Here is a 16,421-nt window from a genome sequence, read left to right as displayed (position 1 = left end):
ATGGAGACCCTTGGCGTGGCCCCCAGGAGAGTCCTTTCTTTCTAGGATCAGACATAGTGCCCAATCTCCCAGAACCCCATCCAGAGGTGCTTGGTCCTCTGCATGTACAAAGCTGGGTGGTCCAGGATGTGAGGCCCGCATGCCCACTGCCTTACATGGGATGATCTGGATTACACGGGCCTTCTTCATGTTGGCCGGCAGGTTGCCCGTCCTCATGTTCTCCTTCATGATTCGCACGTTGGTCAGTTTCTGCAGCCAAGGAATGTAGTTAGAGCAAAGCATGACACACCTGCAGCAGGACACATGCTCAGAAGTTTGTCTCCATCTCCAGAAGTTGCCTCCATGTTGGGAGATTAAGTGATCCTACATGTAGCTTCCCCAGAAGCCCACAGCCTGATACCCATCTAACTTTCTGAGCTCAAGAGGCTTCATTTAAGTAGATGCCATTTTCCTTGGCTCCCCAGCCCCCTCCCCCAGCCCCTTAGGGCATGGAAGTTGCCTTGCAACACTCACCCTGAACTCTTCCTCCAGCCCGATCTTGTCAAAATGGGTGGCTGTGCCATGTAGCGTCTGCAGGTGCCTCTCCAAGGAGGACACATCCAGCTCCGTGTCCCCATAGAGGTAGTATTCCAGTAAGGCTTGGTAGATGAATGTATACTGAACCTGCAGGGAGGCAGGGGCTGCTGCTCAAGACTGCTCTGAGCTCAGAGGAGCTCTCACTGCTAAGATAAGGCTGAGGAGCAAGAGCCCAGGAATGATCATGTGGACTGGTCGTCTAGGGTAGAGTAAGACGACAGTAATGGCCACTACCTCTGAGGGCTCCAGGGACATGCCAGCTGCTTAGAATCCACTGCCATGGTGTAGGAACATACTAAGGACCAGGGTCACCAGTCTGAGACTCCACGGGAGGTAATGACAGAATGGGAGGAACACCAGGTCTGACAATGGGCGAGCTCATAGCCTGTGGCCCCCTGCCTGTTAAAACCAGACCTGCCAACAGGAGAGGATGTGCCTAATCCTGCAGAGTCTTGATGCACCAGGGTGGGGGGATTGTAGGGGAGGAACTCTCTTAGAGTTGAAGGGTAGGGGGGATGAGAGAAGAGACTCTGTGAGTGGGGATGAGGGAAGCATTTAGGATATCAATCAATCAATCAATCAATCAATCAATCATCAGTGACAACAAAAACCAGCTGGGCCTGGGGGCTCTGGCTTAAAATCCCAGTTATTTGGGAAGCTGAGACAGAAAGATGGCAAGTTCAAGGGCTGCCCAAGCTACAGAGTCAGGTCAAAACCAGGCTGGGATGCTCGGTAAGGCTGAGTCTCAGGAAGTAAAGGGATGGCTGGGAGTACAGCTCAGTGGTAGAGTGAATTCACATGACTGACCAGGCACAACGCCTGGAACTGTGAAAGCAAATCAACAACAACAACAACAAAATGCAGTGAAAACATTGTTTTTAAGTGGGCCCGTGGAGTGGTGCGAAGGCAGGCGAGTGCTCTGTGATGCTCAGGCCACTCACATCTGTCTGGACCATCTGAGGGCGCTGATTGCGGATTCTAGACACAAACTCGAAGACGTCAACCTTCTGTTCCGAGTGGATCATGTCCATCATGGCATCGATCACAATGAAGGTGCCAGTCCGACCCACGCCCGCGCTTCAGGGAGGAGAAAGATGCCACCTCGTGAGTCACATTCCCCTGAAGTAAATGGCAAGCCTGGGAAGATGCCTGAACCTGGGGACAAAGGACACAGCCTAGGGCAAAATTAAGTAGGGTGCAACTTGGAAGAATAAGGAGCAAATCTACGCGTGGCCACCAGAGGGCACTGCTGCCCTGGTAATTTATCTGGGGACTAGCGATAAGGTGTGTGTGGTGTGGGGTGTGTGTGTGTGTGTGTGTGTGTGCGCGCGCGCGCGTGTCTGTCTGTCTGTCTGTCTGTCTGTCTGTCTGTCTGTCTGTGTGTTTCATTATTCCTACTCCCAAACACAGCCTTCGTATTACCACTAATGTATTTGTGTCCTGGTGTGAAGAATTGAGTAACCCTTGAGTAACAGGTAGAACAGAGGACAAGACCTGTCCTGAGCTCCCACACCAGCTATCATCCTGGGCCTGTCAGCCTTGAAGAGCTTTACATATTGGGGGTTTGTTCAGACACCATTGGGACAGGTGCTCCAGAGACCAAGTGGGGCTAGAATTCCTGTCCCCACACACAGCTTTAGGTATAGCTGCTGTGAAACTTCATGCTCCCCAGCCCCTAGCTCTGCCCATCCCACCCCACCACTGCCCCACTGGCTATTCCCCACACTGTGGCTGGTCTCTTCCTGACATACCTACAGTGGACCACAATGGGCCCAGCATGTGAGGGGTTGAGTGTCTTCACTTTCTTCAGGAACTTCAGCATTCCGATGGGGGTAAATGGTACCCCAAAGTCAGGCCAGCTGGTGAAGTGCAGCTGTGAGACCAGCCGTGGAGCTTTGCAGCTGTCGGGGAGTTGCTGTAAGAGATAAGGAAGAAGTGAGAGGTGGGAAGTGGGACCACCTTAACCTGACCAATTAGCATCTCCTTCGGGAAGGACAGCGGGACTCATGCCAGGCCAGTGTCTGCAAACACAGAGAACCCTGGAATGCAGGGGTCCCAAACCAGATGTGATGATGCACAATTCCTGGCTGGCAAAGGCCTTGTGTAACTGGCTATACCCAGGCCAGGATCCCAGTATTCACACATCCCAAAAGCATGGTCTTAATGCTGGAGGCAGCTTGAGCCAGGCCTGCCTGCTCTGTCTGCAGTCCCACCTCATTCCCGGGGACCTGAGTCATTGCCACCATACTCTTTAAGTCTCAAAGAGTCAGCGTGGGAAGGAAGGATGAAGGGTTAGCTACACACGGGAGACCTCCAGACCCTCCCTCATAGATTCTCCAAGTCTTTGCAGCATGGTTCTCCTGCCCCTGATGGTGGGAGATGACAATATCAGTATGTTTAGGTGTGCGTGCGTGCATGCATATGTGTGTGTGTGTATGTGTGTGTGTCTGTGTATGTTTGTGTGTGTATGTGTATGTGTATATGTGTATGTGTATGTGTTTGTGTGTGTATGTGTGTGTATGTGTGTATGTGTGTGTATGTGTTTGTGTGTGTATGTGTGTGTATGTGTGTATGTGTGTGTATGTGTTTGTGTGTGTATGTGTGTGTTTGTGTGTGTATGTGTGTGTCTTTGTGTGTGTGTCTCTGAGTGTGTGTGTGTGTGTGTGTGTGTGTGTGTGTGTGTGTGTTTCTGTGTGTGTATAGTCTCTGTATTCCAGCAAGGGATAACAATTTTGGGATGCCTCAGGCATATGTTCTATCACTGAGCTAGACGCTCCAGCCCATCCTTTCAAAAACTTCTGCAGTGGCTCTTGGAAACTTCTTTCAGATTTTGGCAACTTAGTCACACCAATTGCTCTACATTTTATTCCTAATAGAATAGCCCGTCTCTGCAGGCTTCCTTTCATCTGCTTTGTGCACACGCATTTTGATTGAAGGCTGTCTTGAAATGAGCATGGGGGAACACTGGGGAGAGTCTGAACCTAATTTCGACACCACTATAAAATAATCCTGTCACCAGACATGCTGGCTCATGTCTTTAATCCCAACACATGGGAGGCAGAGGCAGAGGCAGGTGGCTCTCTGATAGTCTGAAGCCAGCATGCTCTACACACAAAGTTCCAGGCCAGCATGGACTACATAGCGAGACCTTGCCTCAAACAGGCAAGCAAGCAAACAAAAAAATGATCTTGTCCCACCATGCAAGGGTAAAAGACATCATGCTGGACCCTAGGTATAGCTCGGTGGCATGGCACCTGCTTGGTGCAGTGGAAAAGGCCCACCATTGAATCCTCTACCTCTCCAGCTGGCTCACCCATCTTCTGGGGAGACCCAATACAGTTGCTGGGAGTCAAAGCACCCAGCGTTCTGCAGATTCAGGTCCTGGATCCACTAACCCCGTCTCAGTCTGTCACATACTGCCCTGAAACCACGGTTTCTGTGAGAGTTTCTGCCATTCTATGGGTGGGTCGAAGTGGGGAAGCTGTTCACACTGTAAAGCCCCCCAACCTCGCTCCCAAGAAGCCAAATGTGTACCGGATGGATGCAGAACTTGCGGATGGTGTAATCCACCAGGACCACGCAGTCCTCTACACACACCCGGATGTTCCCATAAGTCCAACAGCCCTGGTCTGGCCAGTACTGGTAGCACTTCTCCTGTGAGGAGCAAGCGAAAGGAAAGAGTCAAGACACAGTTGAGGACATGGCCTCCCACCGTCTGCATAAGGTCAAGTGACCCATGTCAGCAGCCCGTGTATCCTGAGCTGGAAGCATGACTCTGCATTAGTGTGTCTTCTATAAAGGGGAAAGAAAGGCCTCTGAGGTGGCAGATATGGCTGTGTACCAACCAGAGTGGCTTTGGGGCAGGACATAGTAGTATCTCATTTTCTCACCCCTTCATCCCTCACACCCTACTACACCAGCCATGGCTGTCCATACTGAACCCACTTTAGAGTTAGGGGGCCTGGCCCCCAACAACCGTCTGTCTCAAGTGAGCCTTGCCTCCACACTTTCAGAATGCCTTCCCTAGACATTTCCCTGGGGCCCAGCTCTCTGTTCTCCTTTGGGTCAGGCCACTCACTCTGTATAGCACACCAACAGGGGAACCCCTGAGGTGCTGCAGGCCACAGCTCTTTACAGAAGACAAGCCCTGGGCACCTTTGTGTTTCCTGAAGCCTTGGTGCTTAGCAGGCAGTAAACTGTTCATCAGCACAGCCTACGAATGAACGGCGGTCACCCCCCACCCCCAGGGAAAAGAGCCACACAATCTTCCTCGGAGAAATCTTTCTCGGAGAAATTTAACAGGCCTTCCAGGCACCTCACAGCTTGTCCTAGAAATGACCGGTTGAAAGGCACAGCAAACTGGCCAGCTCTCCAGTATCCATATGCTCCTCAAGTGAAAGGTACCTAGCACCATGGAGACCAGCATCCTTGTCACAACACTACAGGATACACATCACCTGTATCTTGACCTAAGCTGACCACAGTCACAGAGCATTGGGGCATCGGATGCGGCCTGTAGTGACACTCAAAGGGTCTGGTTTGGGTGAGTCATGCATCGTCTAGGGCTCTGATGGCTCTCAAGCAATTCTTCCCTGAAAAACTCTTGCAAAGATAGGGAAGGGGGTCTCAGGATCCAGTGAGCTCTTGGTTGTCCCACTCTCAGTTCGTCAGATGCCAGCCGAACTAGTTTTGCAATGCCCTGCCCAGGATGTGGACATCGTGGAGACCACAATGCAAGCCACCAAGGAAAGGGAACTCTCTTGAGAAATGACTCCATCTGAGGTAGTGGAAATAAAGAGACCCAGCAGGCAACCCCAAGTCACAGGATCAGAAAAACATAGCAGGAGGCTCTAGGAGAGATTGAGATAGATGAAACCACCAGGACACAGGGGAACAGAAGTCCTCAGGGTCTCTCTGCCTCTGCTTAGAAACCTGGACTCTGTAGGCAGTTGGTCACAGAGACCCACTGGCTCTGGTGGGGGTCAGCCTCCCTGTAAGAAGAAGCAGTCCCCATCTGTCCCCATTGTTGTCTCAACAACTAAACTGAGCCATTCCTCTCTCTGATAGATCAGAAACTAAAAATGGCCACTGGAGGCTTTTCCGTGTGCTGGTGGGCTTGGAGCTCACCAGTGGGGACAAGAGCACTCTGCCACCTGTTGTATGAGTCCTGTCCTTGTTCTTCTGTGCACCCCAAGAATGGGTGTCCCACCCAGATCCTGTAGGCTCTGCCCATGTCCTTGACACATGGGTTACTGTTAGGGCCAGGCTAGTGTGTGTGCAAGTTCCGTGCGAACAAGTCTGCCAGGCTTCTAGTTTCCCAGGGCTCTGTTGCTCTCCCTTCTAGCCTGCATCTGGGCCAGTTCCTGGGAACAGGAATGGAGACACAGGCTCAGCAGATGCTACCAGAGTCTGCTTTGATAGGAGACCAGGCAACTGTACCTCTCATTCTTAGCTGATGCTTCAAATTCACTCATGTCTTCCACGAGCCTCCTATTGGAGGCTACCTCTCTAGTCCAGGAAAGACCTGCTCAGTGGTGTTCATTGGCAGTCAGGCCTACCTCATACAAAACACACCAGTACCTTTCACTCTGAATTCTGTTCCTTTCCAGCGGGGGTTAGAGCCATGGGTGGCCATGATGATTCTCAGACAAAGAGGGGAACCCCTGATTCCTTATTGTTGGAGGAGGACAGTGAGGTGAGGACTGACTTCAAGATAGGGTGCTGGAAGGCCTGAGTGCTGTTTGCCACCCCCTGTTAGATGAGAAGTGCCTGGGCAGAGGAAGCAGTCAGGCCTCCCTGGTGAGTATGGGTGGGTGTCACAAGGAAAGGCCTCAGGATCAGTGCTGGGGTGGAAGTGGGGTGCCCCCCCCACGGCTTACCTCCTTCCTTTCCTTCAGGTTCGTCAACATGACAATGGTGGCTGACCTTTGCTCCCAGACCATTCTCCAGAAGTCATTCACTGTCTCCTGCTTGGGGCCTGCATGCAGAGAGGAGGGTTAGGGTGAAGGAGCCATCTAAACTTTGTTCACGAATTCAGCCTTGGAAGGATCATACCTTCCCCCAGGCGCATGGCAGGCCCTGCAGCCTGGAAACTTTCTATACAGCCAGAGTTCGGGTGGCCATGCTGATTTATGGGCAAAAGAAAACGGGACCACAGGAAGACGGCAGAGGGCCATGTTTGCTCTGCATTCATAGTGGCTGCGAGCCACCACACGCTTGGGTCCCTCAGCGTCACAGGTCCCCTCCAGCACTGCTAAACTGGAATGTGAGTGTGAGCACACGTGTGCTTACGTGGAAAAGAGGGACAGGGAGAAGGAAGGAAAGGGAGGGAGGGGTCAGGAAGAAGAACCTCCTCTGTCCTTTGTCCACTTCCTGCCTGAATATGACACAGTGCCTAGGGGCATAACAACTCTTGAGCTCCTAAGGCTAAAACTTCTATGCTGAGGAGAAGGGGACAGGAGACAAAGAAATCCTTCCTTGACAAGCTGATGCTTACAAAAGAAATGCAGGCCTTAGTGACGTTTCCACCAGCGTCTGGCAGGCTTTCTCTCATTTACAGAGGGCACAGTCCCCTATGTGTAACAAGTGCTTCTATTTCTAGGAAATCTGGCCTAGGGGAGGGGGGGAGAGAAGTGTAGTTTCAGCTTCACTGATCCCTGGGGAATTGCACCACCTTCCCAAAAAGGCAGCCTCTGGCAGACTAGAAGGTTCTCTAAGCACAGGGTGGGACCGGGTACAAGGGTAAGGACAGGATTTTGTAGCTGAGCCACAGTGGCCATGACCTTGATCTAACAGCCCCTCTATTCTGTCCTCCACCCAAAGTAAGAGCCTTTCCGAGCTCAGGCAGCTGAGAGAAGTCAGTTATCTATTGAATGTGAGTCTCAGGGTAGCCAGAGGCCCCATGTGTGCTGTGGATGTCACAGAGGGGCACGCAGTGTGGGTATCTAACACAGTGCCACTATGGGGCACACTCATGAAAAGCCAATACGAATCATGGGTATTGTTGGCAAGTAGATATTCAAACCACTATAAGAATTCTATGTAGACATGAATGAAATCGAACACTTACCTTGAGCTGCTATGAATTTGTTCTTTTCTTTGTAGCCCTAGAAAAGTGAAGTTGGACCTGTCATTATCCAGGGCTATCTTTGACTAGGGACCACTTTGTTCATAGAAGGGGAGGAAAGATTCATCCGAGAGGATGTAGAAGACAGAAGAAGTAACATGAAAACAAATCCAAAAACCAAAACCAAACCCAGCAGTCTCAGAAATAACTGATTCTTTCCTGTGGCCTTTACTACTGTGTTTTTGTTTTCCTACACACACACACACACACACACACACGCACACACACACACACACACACACACGCAGATGACATACTAATTGATGTTTTTAAACAGGCTCATGTGTACAAATCCCTTTATTTCTTTATATATTTTTAAGTAATAAATTTAAAACTTTAAATGACATTTCAAAGATAGCTAAATTAATTCGGTGGCCCATTGTGGGTTATTTAGTCAAATGCACCCAGTGGGTTCTAGTTTGTCGGCACTGTAAGAATCTGGACCGAACACCTCCAGCATCCACTGTGGTCATTAGCCTCTCTGTATTTGTTATCTTTCTGACTTCTGGTGCAAATGCAATCTGGGAAAGTACAATGGCCTCCTGCTCTCAGTGTGTCCACAAAGCTCAGGATCAGAGTGGTGGGCACCTGCACATCATGGTTAAACTCAGCCCCTGAATGCCCAGCCAGGAGAAAGGAAATCAGTCAACTTACATCTATGTAGGAAGCATTAATGTAGTCAGAGCAGGGGATTCCATCCAATTGGCTCAAAATCACTCTGCAATGATCATCTGGGGAAAGCAGGAAAAAAAAACTGTGATATTAGAACAAGGAGCTACAGAAGCCTGGGGTGTCTTTTACCTAAGAGTCAGTCACTGGAAGGACATAACCAGACCTCTTCTTGAGGTCAGGGTAGGGTGCCCTGCCTTGTTGAGTCCTCAACTAGGGGAGGCCCAACGATCACACAAGCAGACACAAGCACAAGCATCTTCTCACAGTGGGCCCACACATTAACAGCTGCAGATGCACGCAGGGGACCTCGGGATACAGAACTTTTCACTCCAGCTTCCAGAGGGCATGTGAGTAAAGGGTTTGGAATTCTGAACTCCAATATCCATCCTTCACCATTTGCCCCACAGCTGGAAGGAACCCGGGTTTGCCCATGCTAGACCATTGACTATGGGAGTCTAGCTGGCTCCCTGGGGCATTTTTCAGAGTGGAAAGGAAGCCAGACATGAGTGTGTGTGTGTGTGTGTGTGTGTGTGTGTGTGTGTTAAGTGTTACACACGTATGATCTGTGTTAAGAATATGTTGTATGGTATACATGTATGTGTATGCTGGGGTGTGTACATGTGTTGAGAATTAAATGTGCTGTATGAGTGTATTTTGTGGTGTAGTGTATTTACATGCACGGTATGTTCATATACTTAAGTGTGAGAAGTATGTGTTGTGTGGTTATATGTGCTGCGTGTGTGGTTTATATATTTTTGTGGTATTGCATGTTATACATGCATGGTATGTGCATATGCTTGAGTGTGCTAAGCATGTGCTGGACGGTAGGACATGCTGATTGTGAGTTTATTGTGTCCGGTGTATGGCAGAGGTGTGGGGATGGCTCATCTCTGGGGACACTTACTACGCACACATGCTGGCCAGGATGACAACCCCCAAATCCACTGCCACATATCAACACTCCAGGGGCTCAAGGATAGAAACAGCTGTGTCACTGCACATGTCACACTGGCTGAAGAGATTTTAGAACAACGTATACCATGGGACAGTGATGGGAGCACAGGGCAAAATGGCATCTGCATGGACTTGGGCCTTCACGTCTTCTAACGGATTCCTGAGTGTACATTCTGAAAAGTTACACTTGGCTGTCACAACACTACTTTCTAAAATCACTAGCAGTGGCATCCTCCCAGCAGAGGGCTATCAAGCTGCTGGCCACAGAGAGTCCCCACAAGCATGCAAGTGCTCAGCCTTTTGGACACAGAGTGCCCTAATCTTTGGGAATCCCAGGCCAAGGTCAACATTACAGTTAGCCCAGGGGCATCTTTGAACCTATTGCAAGTCTGCCCTAACTTGGGGTATACTAGGAGGGGGAGGGGGCTCCTGGAACTGTGGGCATTGGGTCCATCCATGCCCCCTTACTGATCCTAATCTGACTCCATGACATTCAGCCCACCACATTGCTCCTGCAGGAACAAAAGTTCCAATATAGCCAGGCATGTGTGAAACACACTGTATACCCACAGCCTTGGAGAGCTGTCAACATCCCAAGTCACATGTTACTTCTAGGTAGGAAGGGATGAGGCTAGCCTCACCCTGGGGCAGGAGCAGGGGAACTTATGGGGGCCATTGAGCAGGACTGTTTAGAACTCTGCCACATTTTTATATGACGAGAGGGCAGACCGATTTTCTTCTGTAATCCAACCCAGTCTTGTGTACAGCAGAAAGATTTTGGAAGGTGCCCAGCCTCTGCTAGAATGATTCCTTGGTGAGCTGAGCACCCCACCTGAGTCTGTTGCAGGAGTTTAGCTGTGAATTCTGTTCCTGAGCTCTCACCAGGAATTAGCACTCCTCTCTCTCTCTCTCTGTCCCTCTCTGTCTCTGTTTCTGTCTCTGTCTCTGTCTCTCTCTCTGTCTCTCTCTGTGTCTCCATCTTTCTCTCTTTTCTCCTCCATTCTCACTCTTGTCATTTCCCCTCCCCCACAGCGTCTTGCTTGCCACATAATCCAGACTGTTCTCTATCTGGAGAGCCTCCTGCCTCAGTCTGGAGGCTGCTAGAATTACAGGTGCGTATTGCCACCTCTGTCTCAGAAATATTCTTGGTTAAGACTTTGGGTATTAACTTTAGGGAACAGTAGGTTTAATGATAAAGAGAGAAGTTAGGCAAGATGCCTGAATGTCTTTGGCCCTAAGGTGGCCTTAAATACATGAGGCATAAATTAAACTCATCAAGGAAGATGAAGTATTAAATTAGAAGTCAAGACGGATCTTTGAGAATCACAATTACCAGTTAACATAAACTTCTCTGAAGAGCCCAGACATCTTCATGGTCTTTGAGCTATTGAATCACAGCAGTAGTTCCTTTGGCTCTCCATAACCCACCCATCAGTAAAACTACTGTGTGTCTAAACTTGGGACAAGCCACCCCCACAGCCAGACCCTACTCCCTTGGCCCTGACAAACAAAAGTCCATTAGTTAATTACTCTAGATTTAGTTGGATCCTAGAATCGTGACCGGCTTTACAGAGAAGTCACTTATAAACTTTATACACAAGTGGCAGAAAAGAGCTACTTCCAGAAACTGCTAGAAATCTAGGATTACGTGTTGGACAGGTCACAGCTCCATGTGCACACTGAAGTTGACTGAGGCCTGCTTCCTGACTTTACCAGACATTAAGAGCAAAGGTCTCTGGGACCAGTAGGAGGCATCTGTTAGGGATTCAAGGCCCAGCTTGGAGTTATCTGAGGCTGCTCTTCTGTGGGCTTGAAGGGTGACTCTGTGGTTGAGAGGATGGGAGGGCTGTGGACTTGGCACGGCGTCGCAACCCTCAAGCGCCAGCTTTTGAAAGGTCGGCTGGGAACATGCAGGGTTTGTCCTGGCGGTGAGACAGGCACCTCAGGCCTAGACTCAGCCAGCAACAGCAGATCACAAGACGGCCAGACCACATCAGCCTTCACCCTACCTCTGACACTTCCTTGGCAACCACACTCCCCAGCTCGTGGTTGATGTTTCCTGCTGAAGTTAGAATTGGGTTTGTTTAGCACCTCAAGGGTGCCAAACTCGTGTGGACTTTTCAATCTACCATCTTGGTCTTTGGTCCTGGACCATAAATCTCATTGAGGATTTGTTTCTGGTTTAGTCAAACACTAACTGTGAAGGAAGGTACTGCTCAAGGCCACAAACAGGCCTAGACTGGCACTCAGGATTGAATCTGGCGAGAGGCCTTGCCTGCTGGTGCCTAAGTCTGTGAGAAGCGGTCCTGCCCAGCTTGCTTCCTGTATGGTTAGCAACCAGAGTGGCCAGCAGCAGCAAAGCTGCCCACACCCTGGGCAGGGAAATGGACACTCAGGCCGTGTGGCTCTGAATTCCCTGGGACATGCACTGAGCAGTCACAACACAGTCACCAGCAAGCTGCAAAGCAGTGCCAAGTGTAACACGCATGTCGCAGATCACACAAAAACAAACAGTAAACAACAACAAGTCTTACTGGGCAGAATGTTGGGGTATCTGTTTTTTTCTCTGTTTTCTTCTTTATTTGCTAGTTCAAAGGTTCCTTGTATGTGTCCGGATGGCAATGACTGGAAAGAAACAAAGAGTTGATTGAACACTAATGAATCTGAACCAGGTTCCCATTAGCTTCGATACCAAGTCCAGGAATTAAAACTATCATCTCTCCATCGTTCGTGTCTCTCGTTAGGTCCCACACTAGACACTGGGAAGACAATGAATGTTACACAGAGATGAGCTTTCTTCAGGGTCTTCTGTCTAGATCCTAAACTTTGTGAGGTCAGGAACTCACTCACAACGGAGCTTATCATCCTCCAATCTGCACAGGTCTTGACCCAGGCAGGGACTCTTTGGGTACAAGTGAACTGATCCCAAAGGAATTCTGATGCAGGAGACAGAGGGGCAAAGACTACCAAGAAGAAAGTGCTGAGACCTCTGAACCAAGCTTCAGGAGAGAGGCAGGATCCTGGTAGAGTGACTGCAGACACAGCCCTCATCATACCCAGGACTCAGCTATCTCTGTGGATTAGGTCAGGTCAGCAGGGTCAGGCCCAAAAGCTCCCTAGAAATGCTGATTCTCCCAGCCCCCAAGGACCCCTAGAGGTTTGGGAGTCTGTGGCTTAAGATGTACCCTGTTAATGACTGCTGTGCTCCGGCCTAGGAGTATCAGTGTGGAGCAGAAGTTTCACTTTGCCACGGTGCTGAAACTGAGAACCATCACATCTGGGAGTAAAGTGGACATGTGGGTTTCTACTTCCTTCTACCACGGAAGCTACCTGCCTTTGATTTTGGTTGCCTCCAGCCGTTTGCTGTTTGCATGCTTCTGGGCTCTTCTTTGTGCTCCAAAGGAGCACCTTGAACTTCAAATCATGCCCTTCAACATTAAATCTGCCTCTGGTTAGATCTAGGACCATTGGGCTCCAAGAAAGAAGTATTTTGTGATGTGTTAAGCACAGAGAAAACACATGGCTTCCCTAACTCCTATGATCAGATGACATAGGACCAGACCAAATGAACAGCGTTAGAAATGTACTCAGTATCACCTGACTGAAAAGATAGACCTGGGTCGTGTAGCCTGAAAGGACCCTCTTGCTCAAGCATGAGGAAACATGAGGACCTTCTTGTTCTCTGTGTCCCACTTTAGGGTGCTGGGAGTTAGGGTCTGGCTTCATAGAGCAGCCTCAGATGACATCCATGATGTCCTGAGATTGTTCTCGTTTTAAAATGTCTGAGCACTGACCTCCCTCTAGCAGCAGGAGCTTCTCAGTGCCCACAAGGGCTCACATCAGGATGTTCTCCTCTGTTCTGGGTCCGCCACATCTCATAGACGCAGGCAGAGGCCCTGCCTGGGCTTGTGTGGAGGGACCAATCAAAGGTCATCCCAGCAATGCCAATGAGGGGCTCTCAAACTTGTCCCCAGCTATGAACACCTAGGTTCCTTAAGCTCAGACTCACCACCAGAGCTGGCTTGGCACTACCCCTTGGCCCTAAGTGGACACTGAATTTGTGGTAACATCCCAGGGCTTTCTCAGAAAGTTTTAACCCAGAACACAAAAACCCAGGCACGTTAATGTCACAGTGGCACATGAAACCGTGCATCTGGCAAACCTCACAGGATGAGCATATCCTAGGGGCTCAGTGACAACACCACCAACAGCAATTATTAGCTGTAACATGTGAATCACTTCCCTGTAGAGGACCCACGACAGAGGAACATCCTCCACAGGACACATGGAGTACTCGGGAATACTCTAGTATGGATGTGTCATTTCTGCATACTTGGAACTGCTCTCAATATAAGGCTTATTAAAACCATCAAAGTGGATAAAACAAAGGAAGGCAAGGTAGCTGCAATGTGATGACCAGCGGAGCCTGAGTGTGAAGAGGAATCAGGCTCTGGCCACCCCTTCTACAGCTGTGTGCCTCTGAGATGTGGGCCATAGAGATGAGGTAGTCCACCCTGCCTCCCCAGGCTCCTGGAGGATAGGACTGGGGAGGCGGTCAGAGCTCTCTGTGTCCCCCATACATAACCCCAGACCCAAGCAAGCGGAAAAGTTTCCTGCATAGATTAGGCCCAGCACGTTTTCCTGCTGTCGGGCTATGCACGCACGCGCGCAGGCACGCAGGCACGCAGGCACGCACGCAGGCACGCACGCACGCACGCAGGCACGCACGCACGCACGCACGCACGCACGCACGCAGTTCCTCAGGTTTCTCAACTGCTCAGTAGCCCCGGGGAAGTAAGAGTGCATGGGGATGATTAGCCTGCAGTGACCCTTTGTGTGTGCTCTAGACAGTCTAGTTTGTTCTGTCAAGACAAGACCCAGGCTGGAGAGATGGCTCAGTGGTTTAGAGCACTGGCTGCTCTTCCAAAAGTCATGAGTTCAATTCCCAGCAACCACATGGTGGCTCACAACCATCTGGAATTGGATCTGATGCCCTCTTCTGGTGTGTCAAGGGCAGTGTGATCATATACATAAGATAAATAAATCTTAAAAAAACAAACAAACAAAAAAAAACAAAAAAAAAAACAAAACAAAGACAAGACCCAGAGGACAGCTTGGGTCTGTGTGTTGTGCTGGGACACATAAACAAACAACTCCCCCTGTAGGTATTGTATATTTATCATAGGGAACACCCCAGGCTGCTGGTTTGACACTAGGAGAGACCTGGGGAAGACACTCCCCAGAGAGGGGTTTCCACTGCATATGGGCCTCCTTTTCTGAGACTGAAGTCAGGAACTGGAAACAGAAGAGAGATCTACCTTTCCAGGAGGAGCTAACAGATAGCTTCTTATCCACATGTTACCTGTTACTGATTGGTTTAAGTGTTATCAAAGCCCCATAGGGCAGGGAAAATCCCTACTTCACAGATGAAGAAACTGAGGCAGAGGTTAAGGGAATGGCCCAAGTCTTCCGGGCCAGGATCATACACAGACAAACCAGTTCCAACATTCATCCCACTCTCCTGATGATCTTAACGCCAAACCCCTTCTTATCCTCAAGTTCATTGGCCACCTAAACATGAGTTTGACAATACAGGAACGTCCAAATACATGTTGAGACTTATCCAGATCCCTTCCATGACCTTTAGGAGAGGGTGTCAGACCAGTGAAAGGGAGGGTAGGAAACTTAAATGTGTTCTCTGAGTACTGGCCTGGCTGATTTGGATAGAAGGATGTGGTAGGAATGTAGCCATGGATGGGCCCAGCTCCTGACTGGAGAGAGGAGCCAGGCTTCATGCATTCTTACCCCACACTGTATCTCTACAGGCAGCAGGACTCTGCACAACTGAGGGCCACACAGAGGCAGGCTGGGAGGGACAGGGGAGGGAATCATTTGTTTCAGGGATAAAATTTACAGGGGCTTCAGGAAAAAAAAAAAGAGCCTCTGAGGCATCATCTTTTCTACCATATGTTTTCCTCTTAAGAATTTTAGATAGCATTTATTTGCTTATGTGCACATGCCTGTGTGCACACATATGTCACACCATGAATGTGGTGGTCAGTGGCTGATTTTTTTTTTTTTTTTTTTTTTGGTTCTTTTTTCGGAGCTGGGGACCGAACCCAGGGCCTTGCGCTTCCTAGGTAAGCGCTCTACCACTGAGCTAAATCCCCAGCCCCTCAGTGGCTGATTTTCAAGAAACAGCCTTGCCCTTCCGTTCATTATGCAGGTTTCAGAAATTGAACTCAGGTTGTCAGGCTTGGCCACAAGTGCTTTTACCTGCCGAGCCATCTTATCAGCAGCCATACATCCTTTCTAAAAAGCTAACTGAGTGTTTAAAATTCATAATGGTGAAAAGCATCAGACTGTTCAATCATGGCAGAATCCATAACTGTGCCATACAACCCACAGTGGAGCCCAGGCAGCAGGGGGATACACAGACATGGTTCTCTCCTGACAGTGACCAAGCGGTTCCCTTCACCATCGCATGCCTTTGTTTTGATATTTTAAGTAAACTATTGAACCAGGGCCTGTCTTGCCTGCTGCGATTTCCCTGGTCACTGGCACCCTACACATGACAGCAGAACTGGAAGGGGAAGTGGGAGCCCAGGGAGGGGGCAAGCTTCTATCGGCAATGTGAGCCACAGCTATTTTAGAAATGGAGAATTAACTTCTGGTGTTAAGTTATACATTTGCAAAACAACAGTGCTTGCTGCTGTCTTTCAGTATGACCTAATTTAGAAAAAAAAAAAAAAGAGGAAAACACATTTGGTGCAGTAAAAAGGGAAGCAAGCTAAAGAGGAAGGTGTAATGATGAAAAGTGGGTAAAGTGTGGTTGAGCCCACCATCGCCTTCCCATGCCCCCACAGGCATCTCTTCATGAAGAGTCAGTCAGCCCTGCCGGCTCCCTCCCTAGAAACAACCACAGAGCACTATTTAAAAAGTTCATCATCTGGGAGGCTCACATCTGTGCTGTCTTAGAGCCTCCATCCCCAGGCACCATTTGGTGGTGTTGGAAGTGACCTAGAGTACAATAGCTGTTATGACAGAGATAGGCCCAGGCAGCCATCAGGGACAGCCACTTTTGCTCAAGCCC

General features: G+C 49.5%; 1 protein-coding gene across 9 annotated transcripts in view; it reads right to left on the bottom strand.

The window, feature by feature from the left end:
- Ptpre (protein tyrosine phosphatase, receptor type, E) overlaps nucleotides 1-16,421 on the bottom strand; it is a 150,452-nt gene that overhangs the window by 17,356 nt on the left and 116,675 nt on the right. For 6 of the 9 annotated variants that reach the window (XR_010052952.1, NM_053767.2, XM_039108690.2 and 3 more), the window contains 9 exon segments: nucleotides 11,863-11,953; nucleotides 8,357-8,433; nucleotides 7,646-7,682; nucleotides 6,456-6,553; nucleotides 4,111-4,230; nucleotides 2,328-2,491; nucleotides 1,518-1,653; nucleotides 514-663; nucleotides 156-249 (listed from right to left, as the gene is read on the bottom strand). Coding sequence is in view for 7 of the 9 variants with exons in the window: in NM_053767.2 (NP_446219.1) it covers nucleotides 156-249; nucleotides 514-663; nucleotides 1,518-1,653; nucleotides 2,328-2,491; nucleotides 4,111-4,230; nucleotides 6,456-6,553; nucleotides 7,646-7,682; nucleotides 8,357-8,433; nucleotides 11,863-11,953 (967 nt within the window). In the remaining 2 variants the exon portion in view is untranslated. 9 annotated transcript variants of the gene reach the window in all.

The sequence above is a fragment of the Rattus norvegicus genome, chromosome 1 (genome assembly GCF_036323735.1).
Source record: "Rattus norvegicus strain BN/NHsdMcwi chromosome 1, GRCr8, whole genome shotgun sequence".
Lineage (NCBI taxonomy): Eukaryota > Metazoa > Chordata > Mammalia > Rodentia > Muridae > Rattus > Rattus norvegicus.
Note: the sequence above shows the minus strand (reverse complement) of the source record. Positions and strands in the feature narration are given on the sequence as shown.